At 49.5% G+C, this 19,756-nt stretch overlaps 2 protein-coding genes across 2 annotated transcripts in view; both read right to left on the bottom strand.

The window, feature by feature from the left end:
* The window catches only part of Zan (zonadhesin), a 36,221-nt gene extending 32,021 nt beyond the window's left edge, over nucleotides 1-4,200 (bottom strand). The window contains 5 exon segments of the mRNA XM_077105996.1: nucleotides 1,607-1,759; nucleotides 2,470-2,557; nucleotides 2,765-3,036; nucleotides 3,229-3,375; nucleotides 4,191-4,200. Of these exon segments, the coding sequence (XP_076962111.1) occupies nucleotides 1,607-1,759; nucleotides 2,470-2,557; nucleotides 2,765-3,036; nucleotides 3,229-3,375; nucleotides 4,191-4,200 (670 nt within the window).
* An 11,837-nt stretch (nucleotides 4,201-16,037) lies between these two features.
* Nucleotides 16,038-17,800, bottom strand: Epo (erythropoietin). Its single transcript, XM_077106115.1, has 5 exons — nucleotides 17,788-17,800; nucleotides 17,090-17,232; nucleotides 16,783-16,869; nucleotides 16,364-16,543; nucleotides 16,038-16,193 (listed from the first exon to the last, which is right to left on the bottom strand). Exons 1-5 carry the CDS (start codon nucleotides 17,798-17,800, stop codon nucleotides 16,038-16,040), a joined length of 579 nt encoding a protein of 192 aa, XP_076962230.1.
* Between the last annotated feature and the right edge of the window lie 1,956 nt (nucleotides 17,801-19,756).

Consider the following 19,756-nt stretch of genomic DNA (forward strand, 5'->3'; position numbering starts at 1 on the left):
CCGTCATCCATCCCAGCGGCTCAGGAAGACGAGGCGGGAGGATCCCAAGTTCAAAGGCAGCCTCAGCAATGTAGCGAGGTCCTAAGCAACTTAGACCCTGCCTTAATGTGGCTCAGGTGGAAGGAAGGAGGGAGGGAGGAAAGGAAGGAAGAAATTTATATATCTATATATGGGAGCAAGATGGATAAAATTTAAAAATAGAGAAACTAAAAGAAAAACAGCATTTGCTGAAACTGCTAGGCATGGGACATGATGCTGAGAGATGCAAAGGCGAGCTGGCAGAAAGGAAGGGACGAGAGGCCTGAGAAGAAACAAGAAGTGGACTCTCAGAAAGGAAATAAGGGCCTGTGAGCTCTGTTGGACCTACAAAGTTGGGCCCTGAAGGCTTGGAAATGTGGGCTGTGTGGAGAAGATTGAGAGAGGAGATGAGAAGGGAGAGAGAGGGAAGGAGTGAACAGCAGGAAGAGGAAGGAAAACCCAAGTCAAGAGAACAGAGAGATGGTGGGAAAAGAAGCATGATGTAGCATTTGGGGGAAAAACAGGAAGACTGTATTGCCTGGATTCCTGCTAAATAAAATGCCCTAAATATCCTCCAAAGGCTACTCTTTTTTTAAATACTTTTTGTTGTAGATAGACATAATACCTTTATTTTACTTTTATGTGGTACTGAGGATCAAACCCAGTGCCTCCCAAGTGCTAGGCAGGTGCTTGACCACTGAGCTTCAGTCTCAGCCCTTCAGTGGCTTCTTAACAAAATGGTAGAGCATTTGTCTAGAGTGTGAGAGGTCCTGGGTTCCACCCCCCCGCACTACAAAAATAAATCAGATCAAGTCACACCTCTGCTCCAAATCCTGCAAAGCCCCCCTCCCATTCACACAGAATAAATGCCATAGTCCTGACAATGGCCTTCAAGGCTCCATATGATTTGCCTTTCCTATGATCTGAGCTAAGACTCTTCATTCTAGATCCATGGCTATACTTAAAATCCCTTCTTCCCCCTTGGCCTGGGATACCTCAGGGCCTTTGCATGGCAGGCTTCTCTGTCTGGAATGTTCTTCCACACTCCTAATATTTTCATGCCTCATTCCCTCAACTCAAGTGTTTTCAGCTGTGATCTGAAGGAGACCTATCCAGGTCACTCCAGTTAAAATTCACAACTTTCCTACCCTTGCACTTCTACAATCCCTTTCTCTTATTCAACTGATTTTTCCCAAATCACTTGTCACACCAAAACTTTGTCATTTACTGTAATTTCCTTCTTTGTTTGATATCTGTCTCCCTGTTCCTCACCAACACCACTCCCTGTCTGTTTTGCATACTAATTCTCAAAAGCCTAAGACACTGCCGGGCGTGTTGTAGGTGCTCAGTAAATATCGAAGGAAGGAAGGAAGGAAGGAAAGATGCCAAGAAAGGAGGTAAGGAGCCGGCTGTGTTGGGTCCACCAGGTGGAGCTAGTGGGGAAAGCTGGGGGTGCTCAGAGCATGCTTCTTGAAACCTGAGCTGAAAAAGGCTTGAGTCTAGACAGACTCATGGCAGCTATTGTAGGGCGTGCAGAGGTCACTAGAGCCTAGAAAGCCCTGAGAATAAAAGCATGGCCAGTACTCACTCCCAGGACTGGAGAAGTCATCATTAGGTCCCACATCTGCCTGCCCTGATGACCCTTTCTTCTGTGTCCACTTGGCCCCAGAGGAAGATGGGATCCAGCTCCAGCCACAGAGATCATTCATAGTGTCAAAACTGCACATTTGCATCATGCATACTGAAGGCAGAGAAAGGAGGGGACAATGTAGCTTTTTCTGAAAGGAGGCAGCTCTGATAGGGATGCAGTCTGGAGTCAGAAAATTCTTGAGTTCCAATCTCAGATCTATGATGAGCCCAGCTGGCTTTCCAGCCAGATATGGCCCCTTGCCTATGGGCCACGTTCCTGACACAGGTAACTTGACCTGCCCAAGCCTTAGTTTTCTCATCTATAAACTGGGAATGACAGTGCCCCTCTGCCTCCTAGGGTCGTCAGATCATGAGCATGGGGCATTTAGTCCAGTCCCTTTGCTTAATGAGTGTTGATTCCTTTCACCCAGCTTCTGGAATTTTCCTTTCCTTGAATTTTCTCCCTTCCAGTCTCTAGGGTCAGTTTAGAAAGATCCATCTAATACTAGATGGATTGTGGTGGTAATGTCCAGGTTTTCTTGGAAGGGAGGACTTTCTGAGATGCAGGACTTTCAGTGCTGAGTCAGGGACAGCCCAGGGAGAGCCAGGCTGGTTGGTCACTCTAGACAAGATATCCCCACAACTGCTTGTTGGAAGAGCAACTTCCTTGGGGTATGGCTTCTTCAGGAATCAGAGGTCTGGGGTGAGGTAGCAGAAGGAAGCCAGTAGTCTTGACTCATGAGAAACCTGGGTGTTGAGCCAAAATAGATTTGCAGGGGCCAGGAAGAGAGAAGCATGTGAGAGGGAGGGAGAGGGACTCACCCCTATTGCAGGTTCCCCGATGGATAGTGAGGGCATCCAGGGAGATGTCCAAGTAGGGAGTGTTGCCCCTCATCCCCTCAAACGTCAGCTGCAGGATGGGAGACAAGGGAATCCCTGATTCTGTGAGCCCCCTGGCCAGGCCTCCTGTCCCTTTGCCTTTAGCTCCTGATTTTCCTGAATTCAGATGGCAGGGACCACACACCCCCTCCTTGCCCCAGCCCTCTGGGTCCTCCAATACCCATGGCATCCCCTCCCCCCACCACAGATGGCCCTGGGGCTCTTCCCTCGGCCTCACCCAGCTGGGCAGGTTGAGTCCTGCGGGCACAGTGACGGAGGTGGGTATCCAGGAAGGGCTCTGGGTATTTGTGTGTTTCCAGAGCAATTTGGGGCGATTGTTCTGTTTGCCCATGAATAGCAGCAGTCGGAGCCAGGAGCCCCACGACAGCCCGAACATGTGGTAGGCGAAGCGCACACAGAATGGGCCTTGCTCCCATATGTCAGGGCTGCGCAGGCGGGCCACTCCACCCTGACGGAAGTTGTTGGAATCCATGTGCAGATAGTAGCCCTCTGGGGAGGCAGAGCCCAGGATGCTGGAGCCTTTGGTCCCCAACACTGCCCTCCCACCCCTTTTCAGAGCCCAGGTGTGCCTGAGGCTTCAGCAGCACCCCCTCCCTTCATGTATCTTGGCCTGTGCCCAGCTCCCTGCTGACCCCTGCCATCTGCCCTCCCTAAACCTGAAGCTTCCCACAGGCCCCTCACCTCCATTAGGGTACCCCCCAGGGGGCCCAGTGGTGCCAGATAGAGAGGGACCACTGGCTCGGATCCAGTCCCCATCATCGGTGAATTCTTGGGACCAGTCACAGAGGGGTTTGGAATTATCCTCAAAATCACACTGGGAGATAATGGCTGGAAAGAAAGGGCCCCTGTGAGGCCTCAGAGAGGGCAGAGGGCAGAGGGCAGAGGGCAGGGACCAAGACCACAGACCCACCCTGGGAGATGGAGGTCAGCAGGGTCACTAAACTTAGAGAAGGCTGTCACTAAGATTGGGGGATCCAAAGCAGAGATTTGGGAGACAGATCTTTGGGGAGAAATTCAGGGCTGGGGAATGGAATGGGCCAGACAACAAGGTTGTCATCATAGGACTGAGATTGGAACTCAAGACTTCGGACTCCAGACTGCACACCTTTCCTGAGCTGCCTCCTTTCAGAAAAAGCTCCATTGTCCCCTCCTTTCTCTGCCTTATAAACATGAGACTCTGCCCCACCGTTCCCTCTGCCCTCTGTCATCCAAGGGCCACCCTTTGCACATTGGTCCCATGTTTATGCCACCGCCCTGCCCGGAGGATAACTAAAGGTGGCCACCCCTGGGCTAGGGACTAACATTCAGTCCTCGGGAGGGAGAGGAGGCCTGAGTCATCCAGGTTCCAACTCACATTTCTCCCTTGGGTTGACAGCAGCAGGTTTCAAATCCTGGGGCTTCTGTGTCCTTGGGATTGGTTTGGAAAAAGCAAAAATATCACTCTTGTTATTCCGGAGAATTAGAAGACTCTGAGCGTTTTCTGAGCAGTCATGGACGGACGATTTTTTTCCTCTCTTTTTTCCCTGAGTATGTCAGCATTCACACAGTCAGCATGCATTGTCTTCTTCAGGATTTCAGGAAGGTCACCTTCAGCCTCTTCCCCTAAAGTTCTTCCCACTTCCTAAAAAGCAGGCCTCCTCTACCTCCTCCCATCGCAGACCAGGTTTCCCTGGGCGTGGGAATTCTCATGCAGTGTCTGGGTTTCACACTGGGGTCTCTTTCCTTTGGGTTGAGGTCTTTTTTTTTTTTTTTTTTTAGATAGCCCAAGTTTTTGCCCAGAGAGTAGAGATGTGTGGACCCCAGGTTGCTAGTGGGTAGTGGGTGATACCTTGCCAGCTACACCGACTGAACATATAAATGGGCAAAAAAGATGTTCCCTGGTCCTTCCTCCTCACCTCACCAATTCCACAGGGAAGGCTCTTGTCCACATAGAACAGCCCTTTCTTTTCTTTGTTCAAGTTCAGCCCACTTCCCCACCCCCACCACAAGCTCCAGGACACCACACCATCTTTTTTTTTCTTTTTCTTTTTGGTACTAGGGATTGAATCCAGGGGTGCTTAAACACTGAGCCACATCTCCATCCCTTTTTATTTTTTTTTATTTAGAGATAGGATCTTGTTAAATTGCTTAGGATCTCACTAAGTTGCAGAGGCTGGCTTTGAATTTAGAATCCTCCTGCCCCAGCCTCCCTATCTGCTTATTTACAGGTGTGTGCCACCTCGCCCAGCAACATCCATCATTTCTTAGATGCTTCCTATTTGAAGTCTCACTTATCAGTTGGGCTTACTCTGAGTTTTGTCTGTTTTCCAAGGGTCTGACCTGCCTCTCCTCCTCTCCCAGCCTCAGTCTGTCTCCTTAGCTCTGTACCCTCCTTCATTTCTCCCCAATTCCAGGCTCTGGGGCTGAAGGGTCAGTGCTCTCCCTGTTTGTAAGGTAACTTCTCCCCAGCCCATCAGGCTCCCTGCCTTCCTCCCAGGCCTCTGCCACCCCCTGGTACATCACCCACCTCTGAGCCCAGCTTACCAGATAGGGGCGGGCAAGGGAGCCTGGCCCCAGGCAGCCCCCACAAGCAGCACCAAGGTCCAAACTGGAGGAGCCATGAGGGACCTCAGAGGCGGCCCTCAGGGGAAAGGGAAAGGGTACAGTGAGGAGACCAGGCCACTCTTACACTCCCCTGGCCTTCTTCCCTTGGTATTCTTCCGAGAGGGCCATGAAAAACAATCAATCCGAAAACAAGAGAAAGCCCTGAGAACTGAAAGCTCTCAGCTGAAATTAAAAACCCAATAGCAGAGTGATAAATCAAAATCAAGGGAAAGAAGAAAGAGAGAAGACAGACTTGGAGGGTGAATCTGGGAAGTCTACCATCCAATAAAAATAGTTCAAAGAGAACAAAGGAAGAGAAATTATTTTTAAAAACGGAAAAACACCAAGACAATGTCCCATCAGTGAAATACTCAAGTCCCTAGATTAAAAGGTGCCTAAGTAAGATGAATGCAGAGACCCAGGGGGAGGTACATTGTGAAATTTCAGAGTATGGGGTGAAGGGAAGATCCAAAGCACTTTCAGCTAGAAAAGAACAGGTCACAGAATAAGGATCAGGAATCAGCATGGCATCGGGGCTTTTCAGTAGTAACCACGGATTCTAAAAGGCGGTTGAACATTGTCTGCAGAATTCCACAGAAGATCATTTCAAACCTAAAATTCTATAACTGGCATCAGTGGCGAAGGCCCCCAGAGGATCCTGTAAAGGGAGATCAGAGAATGGCTGTGGGCAAAGAATCGAAGAAGATAATCACAGAAGAAATACAAACAGCCAACAGATATTTGAAAAGATGTCCTGCTTCACTACCAGTAAGGGAAATGGTGAACAAAACTACCAACTGTGAAAAGGCCTGCTTCTGTTGTGGGAATAGGGGCAGGCTGGAGAGTTAAAAACCTACGACTGTCATACTGATAAATGGATAGTGTAGAGTATTGGACAGGGTGCAGGTAGACACAGGCAAAATATGGTGATGAGAAGCCCAGGTGTCAGTGGGCTAGGTTGGGTAGCTCCGTGAGAAGAGCAATTATTTGCCCAGCATGTTCAAGACCTTGGGTTTGATCCCCACACTGCAAGAAAACAAACAAATGTGTATGTTGGTGAAAACTTCTTAGACAATAGTTTGACAATGACTATTAAACTTTAAAATGTGCCTAACTTGATTTGTGGGTTGTTTTTGTTTGTTTGTTGTTTGGTACCAGGGATTAAACCCAGGAACACTTAACCACTGAGCCACATCCCCAGCCCTTTAAAAAATTTGTTTTTATTTTTGTTTTTTTGGTCCCCAGGGATTGAACTCAGAGGTATTCAACCACTGAGTCACATCCCGGCCATATTTTGTATTTTATTTAGAGACAGGATCTCACTGAGTTGCTTAGTGCCTTGCTATTGCTGAGACTGGCTTTGAACTCATAATCCTCCTGCCTCAGCCTCCTGAGCTGCTGGGATTACAGGCATGCACAGCCACACCCAGCTTGTTTATTGTTTTTTGAGGCAGGGTCTTGCTACATTGTCCAGGTTGTATCAAACTTCTGGGTTCAAGTGATCCTCCTGCCTCAGCCGCCTGAGTAGATGGGCCTACAGGTGTGTGAAAAATATGCTCTTTAAAATGTGTGCATATCTTTGACCCAACATTCCCATTTTAGGAATCTTCCCACAGAAGCACATGTACATTTGTGCAAACACGTACACACCTTAAAGATATTAACTGCAGCATTGTTTACAACGAGAAAAAATATCATTAAGATGACTTCAGTGTTTATCAGTAGATATGTGACTGGTTCATATTAAGATATTATAAAGCAGGTATTAAAAGGAAAGGTGGGGCTGGAGTTGTGGCTCAGTGGCAAAGTGCTTGCCTCTCTGCATGAGGCACTGGGTTTGATCCTAAGCACCACATAAATGTAAAAATAAAAATATTAAAAAAGAAAGGTATTCCTCAAAATATTGATATATGATAAATAAATTCTTCTAGGTATATAGTCAAAGAAATTGAAAGCAGAACCTGTAACAGATGTTTGTACATGTGTGTTTTTAGCAACATTAATTATAATAGCCAAAAGATGGAAAGAATACAAGGGATCCGATAATAGATGAATGAATACATTAAATGTGGTGTACACACACACACACACACACACACACACTCAAATATAATTAGCCTTAAAAAGAAAAGGTAGAGCCAGGTGCAGTGGGGCACACCTATAGTCCCAGAGACTCTGGAGGCTGAGACAGGAGGATCAAGTTCAAAGCCAGCCTCAGCAACTTGGTGAGAGCCTGAGCAACTTAGCAAGATCCTGTCTCAAAAAATAAAAAGGAAAAAAGGGCTGGGAATGAGGCTCAGTGGTTAAGCACCCCTGGGTATCTGGTACCCAAAAATAAATAAATAAAAATGTAGACTAGGGGTGGCTCAGGGTGTGATAGAGTCCTTGCTAGGCTTGGATTCCATCCCCAGAGCTGAAAATCAGTTAATTAATTAACAAATTAATTAATTAATTCTGACACATGCTATACATAACATTGAAGACACTATGCTTATGAAATAAGGCAGCCCCCAAAGGCTAAACATTGTATTATCCCACTTACATGAAGTACTGAGAGTAGCCATATACATAGACATAGAAAATAGAATAACGGTTTCCAGGAACTGGAGTGAAGGGGTGGGGAATTGTTTTTTGATGCACAGAGATGGGTTTTGCAAGATGAAAAATGACAATGGTGGCCAAAGAACAATGTGAATGTCCTTAATACCATGCGACTGGTTAAGGTGCTAAATTTTATGTCATGTGTGTTTTGCCACAATTCATAAATAATTTTTAAGAAACATTGCTTCATAATATTACTTGATAATATGATACTGTTTATTCAAGTCTATTCCTGACTTAAAAAAAAGGAACATTAGCAAATCCATAGAGTCCTAAGGTATAAAGAGCACTTGGATGCGTTATTAAATGTAAGAGGAGAGTCACAGAAAAAAAAATGTATGGAATTACCTCATGTAAAATCCAAAATCATTGTGGGGGCCTGTGTGTGTGTGTGTGTGTGTTTATATACATGCACAGTCATGCCCAATGCAAGGACCCTTCAAACAATGATGGATAGCATATAGGATGATGATCCTATAAGGTCATCACAGACCCGAGAAATTCCTGTCACCTAGTGATGGTGTAGCCATGGTAACGTCCTAATGCTTAACATAACACATTACCACACATTACCATGATGCTGCTATAAACAAATCTACTGCTCTGCAGTCATCAAAGTATAGTTGCTGGGATCACAGGTATGAGTCACCACGCCCAGCTTGTACTCCTGCTTATTAAAACAAAAAACAAAAAGTTTCCCATAAGAGTGTGCTGTGATGCCAGGGCTACATCCTCTTTTCCATACCCCTGATTGCATCAAGAGGCCACATTGAGTGACCCATCTTGTGTAAATACACTCGGCAATGTTCCCACAGGAATTTGCCAAATGACGCAGGTCTGAGGACATGATTTGTTGTAAGTGCTGCTCGGCTGTAGGTAGGTAAAGGTGTAGAGGCGGGACCCAAAGTTCACACACGGAGCCACTGACAGTGGTCACCTCTAGGGAGGGGCTGGTGGATTTCCCACACCATGCCCACTCTTAGGCATTATGGGAGTCTCCATAGGAAGAATGTCTCCATCCACTCCCGTATAACAGATTTAGGACATTATGAGAGACCTCCGTGAGAGCCATTTGAGGGGCCAGACTGGAAGGTTTGGATGGTGGGGGTGGAAGTTGAGGAGATTTCCTTGGGAGACCAGGGACACGTTTTGGAGCTGGTTGGAAAGGAGAGGTAACTGGGGAGCAAGTGTAGAAATGGGGACAAAGTGAGGACCTCTCAAGGCAGGAGGGATTGAAGCTTGTGTAAAGGCTTATGGGATGAGTCCAACAGCCAGAGAGGAGAAAAGGGTTTCTGAGAAAGTGCATGGAAGAGTCCAAAAATCAGAGCAAAAGTAACAAGAGGGCTCTTCTTCTTATTATTATTATTTGTACCAGGTATTGATCCCAGGAACACTTAACTACATCCCCAGCCCTTTTTAATTTTTTTTTTTTTTTTAATTTTGAGACAGGCAATTGCTTATTGCCTCACCGAGTGTTGAGGGGGGGCTTTGAACTTGAGATCCTCCTGCCTCAGCCTCCAGCGCCTCTGAGATTATAGGCATGTGCCACCATACTCAACTGACAGAGGGCTCTTAACAGGAGTGGGGAGGGCTGGGCCAGGCAAGCCATGATGCACATTTAGCCGCTTCTGTTTTATCTGTGAAATAGGAAGAGGGTAGAGCAATCTCCACAGGCACAAAGGCCACAGTCCTGGCCGTCACATCCACTGGACTTCTCTCTGCCCTCCATTAGCCTGGTCCCCCCGGGTGGGCAGACAGACATATGAAAAAGCAATTATCACACAGTGCTTTGGCAGGGAGCCATGGAAGGAACACATGACCCCAGTTGCTGGTAACAGGAAGGAAAGAAAACTAGTTAGGGTCAACTTTCCATAGTAGATGACAACCAAGGGGCTTTCTAAAGGACAAAGAGATGGTCATGGGGCAAAGAAGTGTATGACATTTTTGGAGAACGGCAAGAATAATCTGGGGGAAGGGGGTTGTGTGTGTGCACGCACAGCGCACAAGCAGGACCGGGAGGCAGGAGGCAGGCTGTGCCCTGTCTGGAGGACCTTGAGCGCCATAGCTTTGAGGAGCGGTAAGCTCACTTGATCCCACCTGCATTTTCAAATGGCGGCCCCCGGGGCAGGCAGCAGGATGGATCAGAGGGGCTGGCGGAGGAGGGGGAGCTGTGCAGATGGATGCTAACAATCAAGGGTCAAGTTCAGGGAGTAGATCAAGAGTTTTCCAGGAGCCAGAAACAGCAGTTCTTTCGGAGTGACCTAACCCAAACTCTTCACTGCAAATATATTGTCCTCATTTTCTGTTTGGGGAACAGAGCTCCAGAGAAATTTCATCAATTACTCCCCGTCATTGTCAGAACATGGTGCTGACTCCAAAGCCCCTGGTTCCCATGCTGGCTTCTGCTGAGTCCCACAGTTCTGAGAGCTGTCCCTCTGGGGTTATTGGGGACATCCAAATGTCCATGGGGCATACACCCGAGCCAGAACTTTCCTGCCTTTTATTGGCTTCATAAATGGCATTTCTACTTTAGATTTCAGCCTGAGGGGCACTTATAGTTGCTTTGGAAAACCCAGTGAGGCTTGAGGGGGGGTTGTGGTTCAGTGATAAAGCATGAGCTTAGCATGCCCAGGGCCCTGGGATCCATCTGGAGCACCAAAAACAAAACAAAACAAAACAAACCCACTGATTCCTGGGGCATACACAGAGCTGGAGGCTGCAGGGTGGGGGTGGGCAGCGTGCTAAGCCATCATGAACCCAGATTTTATATATATATATATATATATATATATATATATATATATGTCGTAGTTGGACACAATACTTTTATTTTATTTACTTTTTAATGTGGTGCTAAGGATTGAACCCAGCGCCTCACACGTGCTAGCAGAGCACTCTACCCAGCGCCTCACACGTGCTAGCAGAGCACTCTACCACTGAGTCACAACCCCAACCCATAATTTTTAAAAATTTTTATTTATTTATTTTGTGGTTGTAGATGAACAGAATGCTTTCATTTTATTTGTTATTTTTATGCGGTGTAAGGATAGAACCCAGTGCCTCACACATGCTAGGCAAGAGTTCTGCCCCTAAGCTGCAGCCCTAGCCCCATGAACCCAGATTTCTGATACCCACCCCCCCCCAGGTATTACTGAGGCAGCCCCCCAACACTTGTAGCATCAAAGCTAGGCTCAGGGTGCTTGGTCTTTGCCTTGGAAAAGAGACAAAGATACTCATTCTAACCATTCCCCTGAGCTGTCAGGGAGGGGACTATATGGTCTTGTGCCCTGTGTCTAGTTTTGTGGGGGTTTTTAATATCTTTATTTTATTTTTATGTGGTGCTGAGAATCGAACCCAGTGCCTCACGCATGCTAGGCAAGCGCACTACCACTTGAGCTACATCCCTAGCTCCATGGGTTTTTTTTTTTTTTTTTTTTTTTAAAATCTCTGTGACCACAGGACCTGACAAGAACAACAAAGAAGAGGGAAAGTTTATTATTCAGGGCTCATGGTTTCAGAGGTCTCAATCCATGGATAGGTGACTCCATAGCTCTAGGCCTGAGGTGAGACAGAACATTATGGCTAAAGCAGTCAGGACTTGGCAACCAGGAAACAGAGAGCAAGCTCCGTGCAGCAGGGACAAAGTCTAAACCTCAAAGTCATGCCCCCTATGACCTATTTCCTCCAGTCACAACTTTCCTGCCCACAGTTACCACCCAGGTAATCTGGGTCCGTGGATGAATGCACTGATTAGATTAAGGGTCCCATAACCCAATCATTTCACCTCTGAAAATTCCTGCATTGTCTTACACATGAGCTTTTGGCGGACATCACATCTAAAGTATAACGATAAGGAAAATCAAGACCCCTTCTGCCCCAGTGAGGTCTGAAAGCCACAGCTGGAATGCCAATAGGGCCATGTAGTAATCCAATCAGGAGCAGCATCCTCAACCTCCTTGGGTTCAAGCTGAAGATATAAAAGATGCCCATCTCAAGCCCCATCTACCCTCCCTCCATGCGAGAAAGTAGGTAGTCAACAGAAGGGACAAGGACAGGAAATAGTTAACCCAGGGAAGAGCAGTAGAAGGTCAATGATCCACAGCCCCTCCAGGTTGGGCAATAAGTCCTCTGGTGGCTGCTTTTGATGACCTCCTTTGGCACCACAGAGCTAGACGATCATAGCTTCCAATTTGCCAAGAGGTGGGGAGTGGGAGGTCAAGGAAGGACAGAAAGGTTAGGGGGTAACACACTGGCTTTGCATTTTGGGGAACCAGGAATGGGCAAGGTTCCAGAGACTGGCAGGCTTTAAAGCTTCATAGCTGCAGGAATACAGTGGGAGAGATGCTGAGAAGTAGAAAAGCCCTGGGAGTCACCTCCTAGCTCACTCAGGGTATGAGAGATGACGTAACATCCGGCCTTAGGGCTGGGGATGTGGCTCAAGCGGTAGCGTGCTCGCCTGGCATGCTCGCCCAGGTTCGATCCTCAGCACCACATACCAACAAAGATGTTGTGTCTGCTGAGAACTAAAAAAATAAATAAATGTTAAAAAAATTCTCTCTCTCTCTCTCTCTTTAAAAAAAAGAAAAAGAAGAAAAAAAAAACATCCGGCCTTGATGCCTTCATCCGTAAGATACAGGTAAGGAGATAAAGTTAACACAGCCAATGTTTTTTTAAAATTAGGAATCTATAGACTTTGGGGGTGCATGTAATTTCCTTCTCTTCCCTTTCTTTTCCAATAGGGCCCCATAAATTTGGAAGTAGTTGTTATTCTGCTGCAAATAGTCCCTTCATAAATGTCACACTTTTATGATGGAATTTTAGTAGAATTAGCATTGACCAGCTTGAAATACTGTCGTTAATATTCAATTTAGATTCCAATGTCTGAAAAATCTCATTTAGCTAATGCAAAGATCACCGTCTGTGGGGAGATGGGTAGACAGGGCAGTTCCAGTAAAAGCTAAGGTGACCAGGTACATCTGGTCATCCTAAAGCTTGGGCCAGAGTGGACCCATAGTCACAGGCTGGAGCTGAGATGGAAAGCTGGGAGGGAGGAAGAGGAGGGAAGGAGGCCTTTCTGCCCTTCCAGAGGGTGAGTGGGAGCCTGAGACAGGGGAGGAGCTGGTAGCAGAGATGGAGAGTCTAATGCCTCATTGATCATGACGGGTTCATCCATTCCATTCGCCTCTCCTTTCCCCCTGCCTGGTGATCCTGTGTTTCAGCAGAAGATGAACCCTAGCTGGAGTCAGGGAATGCCTGGCCTCTGGTCCTGACCCTTCCTCTCAATGCCTTGAGACCTGGCCAAGATTTATAATTTCTGGCCTGGTCCCTTAGTGGAACCTATGCTTCAGTTTCTTCCTTTTCTAAATGGGGATCCTCTTCATCCCTGCCCTCCTCACAGGGTTGGGAGAGCAAATGAGAGGAGGGCCGGGAAAACAACTTGTAAGTCGCCAAGCTCACTCTACACAGAAGGTGACATCCTTAAACAATTAAAGGATGTGCAGACTCAGAACCACAGTGTGATGGAGGCTCCTGATCCCAGCTGGTCTGGTCACTTACTTAGTGGAACCTGGTTTCCCCAGGTGACAGTATTTCTCTGTTTCATGGAGTCATGATCTGACATTTAACGCTGGCTCCTCCTCCTCTTCTTCCTCCTCCTCCTCTATCACAGTATAGAGAAAGCTCACTCACTCTCCTGGCCTACAACTTAGGAGACTCAGAAATCTGGTCACACCCTCCTGTGCCTCTCATCCGGGGCTCTGGACTCCACCAGGTTCTCCTCACTAATGTGGCTCTAGACACCAAGGCGTCTGGAGACCCTGCTCCTCAACACTCAGTCACATACCAAGCTGTGTCTAAGTTAATGTGTTTCTGTGTCTTTTCTACCAAGGAACTGTCCAATCCAAGGACACTAGACTATGAGTGGCATGGGCTGAGTGTCATGTCATTTCCTAGCACTTAGGGCAAAGGTTTGGCAAAGAGTAGGCATTCCATAAACATGGAATGATGGATGGTGTTTTAACTGTCCCTAACACACTCCCCCACCACACCTGGCCCAGCAGTTGTCAGGAAGTTCAGGTTCAGTGGCCACTGTGTGTTCTTGTTATTGAACTGGGGTCTCAACTGCCTTTTTTTTTTTTTTTAATTGAAAGCAGTAAGACGTTTGAAGAGAAGTCAAGGAATAAGGTTAGTATCCCTGAATCCTGGGAAGAAAAAAGAGACAGTTACCCCATGGGACATCTGTACCTTAGGCAACAAATCAGGCTAAAGGGTAGCCAAGATTTTGAGGTTTTGAGTCCTAAATCTCATGTTCAGGTCCTAGCTGTCATATATTAGCTGAATTCCTCGGGCTTAAGAACAAGTCTCTTAGCTCCAATTTTATCAGTCTAAGAGAGAGATTTCTCCCTTACTGACTCAAATCAGTGGGGCAAGAATCAGATGTCACATGTGGAAGCCACAATGCAAATTTGTGCAGAGCAGAGCCCTTTGTGGGTTTCTCTAACAGTTCTCAATATGGCCTGAAGAGGGCACTGTAGTCCAGGAGCTAGGTTGGCCACTGTGAAAGTTCTTTTGGGTCTGCTCTTTTGCAGACTCCTCCACCTCAACTTCCCCACCCTCCAGTCTCTCCCCCACCCCCACAATCTAGCAAACCCCCTCAAATTCCCCATCATGCCTGTAATTTTTTCTGCTCCATACTGTCAAACATTCTCTTTTGCATATGTGCCAGAGCGCATACTGACTTCCCTATGTTTTGTTTTAAAAGCAGAAAGACTGGCCACCACATCTAGGATATAGCTAACATTGGGGTCCCAGTACACTTTTGTGGCATTTTTGCTGGTGCCTGGGTGGTCCCTTCCAGGTGAAGTATTAACTTCTGGGAAGGAATCAAATCGTTGTCAGAGCAAGATCAAGAGTGAAGTTCAGGTTCCTTGGCTGTGTGTTCCATGACCACCATCCCAGGGGAGTAAGGGGGCAGGTCGGGATTATGTGGAAGGAAAATCAGATGCAGGAAGATGTTGGGTGGGGGGGGCGCAGGATTGGGATTCCTGTTTTCTTGGCCTCGGGCAAGTTACTTTACTCCACCTGTCAGTGAAGGTGGCCGCAGACACTTTCTTATAGGGTCTTGCAAGGGGTTATATAAGGGAGCCACTTGGAGTTGCACTTGTCACAGAGCAAGTGCACAGTAAGACAGCAGTCTGTGAAGGTGGCCCTATTGCACCTCTAGCCCCTCTGTGAATTGCAGGGCAGAGCCTTACTGCGACAATCCTAAGGCCAGGATTGGGCTGCAGGGTTTACGGGGGTGGAGGCTTGTGTGCCAAGGTAGGAAGCTGATGCTTAGGGATGTGGCATGACCCAAAGGGGCCATGGAGGAAAGGTGGAAAATAGTAAGGGTCCAAGAGCCAGAGCTGGCAGCTGTCACTAGTCCCCAAAGGGGGTTCTCATCCTGGTTTGTTTCCTCCATGGCAGCCTGGGCTCACTAAAGGCTTGTCCTGGTGGGCTGGGTAGCTGCCCACTGAGGAACAGCCTTGAATGGGGCCTCCTTATTGACCAGCGTGGGCAGAGCTTGTGGCCTTAGGCCCAGTGGGGTCAAGAGGTCAGACAGGCCATGTGAGGCAGCACGTAGGATCCAACCCCCTCCACTATGTTTTCCCATATCTGACGCCCTTCTGCCAAGATAGGAGCAGAGCCAGGGCAATAGAGGGTTCCTGGGGAAACAGAAAAGTCTAAGAGCCATGTTGGTGGTTTCAGCTCTTGCCAGTGAGATTGAAAAATACACAAAACTAGGACCCCTTCTCCCCGCATGAGAGCCAGGAGCCAGCCCCCATTCCATTGTCTTAACTCTCGTCACCCCTATTGTCCAATGGGCTCTTACAGTCATCGGCATCCCCATGAGAACTAGGGGATTCACAGCTGGCCACCTAAATTCTCCAGTCCTTCCTGTCCCTGCTTAGTAGGTGCGAAAAGAAGTATTGGCCTTCAAAGCTTGTCTTGATGTCACAGTTCTGCAGGGCACCAAGTAAGTTTAGGTATCTCCCCAACACAGCTCTGTCCCTGAGTTTGAAGCTGGTGTCTGAATTCTTCCTGCTCTGGGGCCTCAGGCTGCCCCTGTGACATTCTTGGATCTCAGAGTTAAGCTCTGGACAGTTCCTCTGGCCCCTAAGATGTCACCGCTGGCACTGGAGTGTCCATGGGACAGGTTGGCACTGAAGTAACAGCCCCTTGAGGGAGTTGGGTGTGGTGGAGGGGAGGCATGGCACAGGCAGAGGTGGCGAGCGAGCTGGTGGATGTGCCTGAGTGGAGGCACCTGGTCACCTGTCCCCCCTCCTGCAGGCTTCCCCTGTATACAGCTTCAGCTTTCCCCGGAGGAAATTGGAGTAGATTCTGAAGAGTTTGCACAAAGTATCGACAGTGAATGTCCGGAGTGGAGCGGCGGAGGCTGCATCTGGAGGCAAGACGGCTTCCCTCTGCCAGGAAAGAACAGGAGGTTACTGTAGTGCTGGGGACCCCAGATAGAAATGGGATCAGGGACAGCATTGGTGGGGGGATGAGGAAGGCCCCCAGTATTTCTTGGCAGGATATTTTCCCCAGCTTACAGAAAGAGCAAGGAGAAGTGTCCACACCCCCTCCTACACACCTGGACTCCCATGGCCCGGAGCAGGGAGGTGAGGCTGCGCAGGCCACTGACAGCTTTGTCCACATGCAGTCGCAGAGTATCTGATGGCTGGGAAGAGTTGGCCAGCAGGGCCTGGCTCCGCAGAATGGCTTCTGAGAGCAGGGCCAGGCCTTGCCAGACTTCTACAGCCTGCTGCCCAACCTAGAGGGAACAGAGACTTGGAGTCAGGAGGCCCAAGTGACCTCTTCCCCCTCCCTCCCAGCAGCTCCATGCACCAAACAGAGCAAACAGAAAGTATGCAAGAAGGTGTGTTGGATACGAATAACAAATGAATGAGTGAACATATTCCTTTCTCCATTTCTTTTCTATTGTTTTCTCTTCCACCCCGTGAGGGTCTCAAAATGAGACCCCCCTCAAGAGGGAGGAAAAGACAAACTCACCTCCATTCTCCTCCAGGCATAGAAGTTAACCTTGGTGTCTGGGACAGTGATATTCTCACTCAGGCTGCAACCATCTGCACAGCCCATCTGAAAAACACAGCGCAGGAGTCAGGACCCCCAAGGGCTCTGGTCCTGGGCCCCCAGGCCACAGGCCACTCTTGTTTTGCCTCTTACCTGGCTCCCAGATATACTTTGGGGACCACCAGTTTTTAATATTCTTATGGGGGCGGGACTGGAAATGGCAGGAAGGAGACCCCTGGAGTCCTGAGAGTCAATTCTGTGGCATGTGCCAGGGAGGGGGCCTCACCGTGACATTCTCAGCCTCCTTGGCCTCCAGGATGTACCTCTCCAGGACTCTGCTGTCACAGATGAGGCGTGCAGGGGTGCCCAGGACTGGGAGACCCAGAGGAAGAAACAGCAGGGACAGCAGCAGCGGCAGGGCGGGACCTTCTGGAAGAGCCAGGCTGAGCGTGAGGCCGGGAGGGGAGGGGAGGGTGGGTTTGGAGGGGCAAGTTCGCTCATCCCGCGCCCCTGTGGCCAGCTAGTCCCTGCAGACCCCAGCCTCCCGGGCGCTCAGGCGCAGCCGGGCTTGCCTTCATTCAAACCCGCTGCGCCGGCACACCCCACCCCCCAGCGACCGGCATCCACTTCTCGGGCCAAACTTCAATCCCGGCGCGACAGAAGCTTCCCGCTCACAGAGCCAGGCTGTCGCACCAGGACCAGGTATCCGCTGATCAACTGGCTCCCCGCCCACAGAGCAGCGCCTCTCTGCTCCCTGAACCTCCAAACCTTGTCCCGGGCTCCAGATTGGGCTTTTGCCATTCCCAGGGGCTCCCCAAGCCCTGCATGCACGTGGAGGCTGCCCCACCCCCTCCCCCTTCGCGGGTCCTCAGCAGGTCGCAGGTCCTTGAACCCAGCCACTTCCCGGCCAATAGCCCCAGAGGTAAATCCCTCCTCAAACAGGGGCCCGGGCGACAGCAGCTCCCCCTGCCCGCGAGTACTCACCGCGCACCCCCATCTCCGTGCCTGGCGGGGCTCCTCAGCGCCCAGGGGCTCGGCAGGCGCCCACGCCGGGAGCCCTCATCCCGGGAAGCTGGTGGGGCAGGGTCACCCCACGGGCTTGGAGGAGGGGGTCGTGTCCAGGGGGTGCAGGCACGTCGCGGCCGCCGAGCCCGGGGTCGAAGGAGAGCCGGCGCGGTGGTGGCCCTGGCCAGGGTCCGGGAGGACGGCACGACGCAGCGACCGGTCAGGGTTGGCCCGGGGACACTGCGGCTCCGGCCGGGGGTCGGGGTTGTTATCAGCATGTGTGCGTGCGCGGGTGGGGGTGGGGATGAGGCTGAGTGCGTGAGGGGTCGCCAGGGGTGTGGGCCACCCCCGGTCGGAGCAGGGGGCAGGACGCCTGGGTCGGGAGCTGCAAACGCACGTGCGGGCACGGATCTGCCCCCACGACCCTGGGATCCGGCAGGGGAGCCAGCGGGGTGCACACACGCGGGATGGACAGAATGCCTGGACCTGGGCGAGGAGGGCGGAATAGGGAAGGCTAGGCACCGGACACTGCCCCTGGGGGGCGTCCCAGTCTTGGTCCCGCACTCAGAGCTTCCAAGAGCTGGGTTCCTGGGTTCTGGCAAAATAGTTGGATCTGAAAGACTGGAAACAACTGGGTGGCCTTCCCTCTCACAGTCCCAGGATGTGGTCTAAGGGTCGGTGTTGTCCATCTGGAGGGATGAATGGGAGGAGATGGAGCAAGGGTTGGAGATTTTTCTCCCCACACTCCTCACTTTCCAGGACCCTGAACCCCCCCCCCAAAAAAAAAAAAAAAAGTTAACTTTCAAGACACTCCTGAACTTTGACATCAGGGTTTGTGACCTGTGGTATACGTTAAACTCTGTGGCAAAATTCTTAAGAACCAGGAAGAGCTGATCCCAAGAGGTGATGGGATGGGGTTTACAGGTCAGCTTTCATGGCTTCTGGAACCCCTGAGGCAAAGGGGCAAGTTCCCTAGAGTAGGAGTCCAAGGCTAGTTGGCCTCTCGAATCTTAGAAAGAGGCCTCATCCTTGAGCCTCTGTGTCTTCCTGAACTGTCAAATGGGTGTGATGAAAGTACCATCCTCACCTCTCTGGGAGGTCAGAAAGACAGCCATGTCCTACAAACACAGGCATTATATCTGTTCTCTAACTCCCTACCAGGTCTCATGATATCAGATATCTCTTATGCATTCAGTACCCTCATGCATGCTAGGCAAGTGCTCTTCCACTGAGCCATATCCCCAGCCTACTTCCTGCAGTCATTTGCTACATACTTTGCAAGACAATAAGGGGTGTTGAGATGGAGTTTCTGACCTCCTGGAGTTTGCAGTGAGATAAGTTGGGTACACAGAGCAAGGTGTGCAGATCTGAGCTGGAAGAGGTTGGGAGAGGGAGGGGTGGACTCTCCTCCAGTTGGGGGATGTTAAGGCAGTCTGAAGGTGGAGGCAACTATGAGCTTAGCCTGGAAGAGTGAGGAGGGTTTCCATGGCAGATGCCAGCGGGAGGGGGAGGCTGATTTGGCAAAGATGAGGGAGAGGCTAGTGTGCTGGGGGAGTGAGCAGGAGGGAGAGGTGGGACATTAGGCCAGAGTGAAGCCTTCGAGGAGTCAGGTTATAAAGGGCTTTGAATGCCACTCTGAGGAATTTGGATTCTGTTTGAAAGAGTAGGAAACATTCATTCACTTATTGAAGAAATGTCTGTGGAGTTCATACACTGGTAGCCAGGGACCTGAGTCAGAGCCATGAATGACCAGATAAGAATGCCTGCCCTGGGGCTGGGACTGTAGCTCAGAGGTAGAGCACTTGCCTAGGATGTGTGAGGCACTGGGTTCAAATCTCAGCACTGCATATAGATAAAATAAAGGTCTATTGACAACAACAACAAAAGTATTAAAAAAAAATGCCTGCCCTGGTGGAGCTGATGTTCTAATTGGGAGACAGGGAACACA

Source organism: Callospermophilus lateralis, chromosome 19 (genome assembly GCF_048772815.1).
Source record: "Callospermophilus lateralis isolate mCalLat2 chromosome 19, mCalLat2.hap1, whole genome shotgun sequence".
In the NCBI taxonomy this organism is placed as follows: domain Eukaryota; kingdom Metazoa; phylum Chordata; class Mammalia; order Rodentia; family Sciuridae; genus Callospermophilus; species Callospermophilus lateralis.

Bases quoted from the DNA above. Each gene is read 5' to 3' on its own strand.
- Epo (XM_077106115.1), bottom strand. The intron at 16,544-16,782 runs GTGAGTTTGTCT...TGTTCCCTCTAG, and splicing joins ATGCCTGGAGGAGAATGGAG to GTTGGGCAGCAGGCTGTAGA. The intron at 16,194-16,363 runs GTGTGTAGGAGG...CTTTCCTGGCAG, and splicing joins TCCGGGCCATGGGAGTCCAG to AGGGAAGCCGTCTTGCCTCC.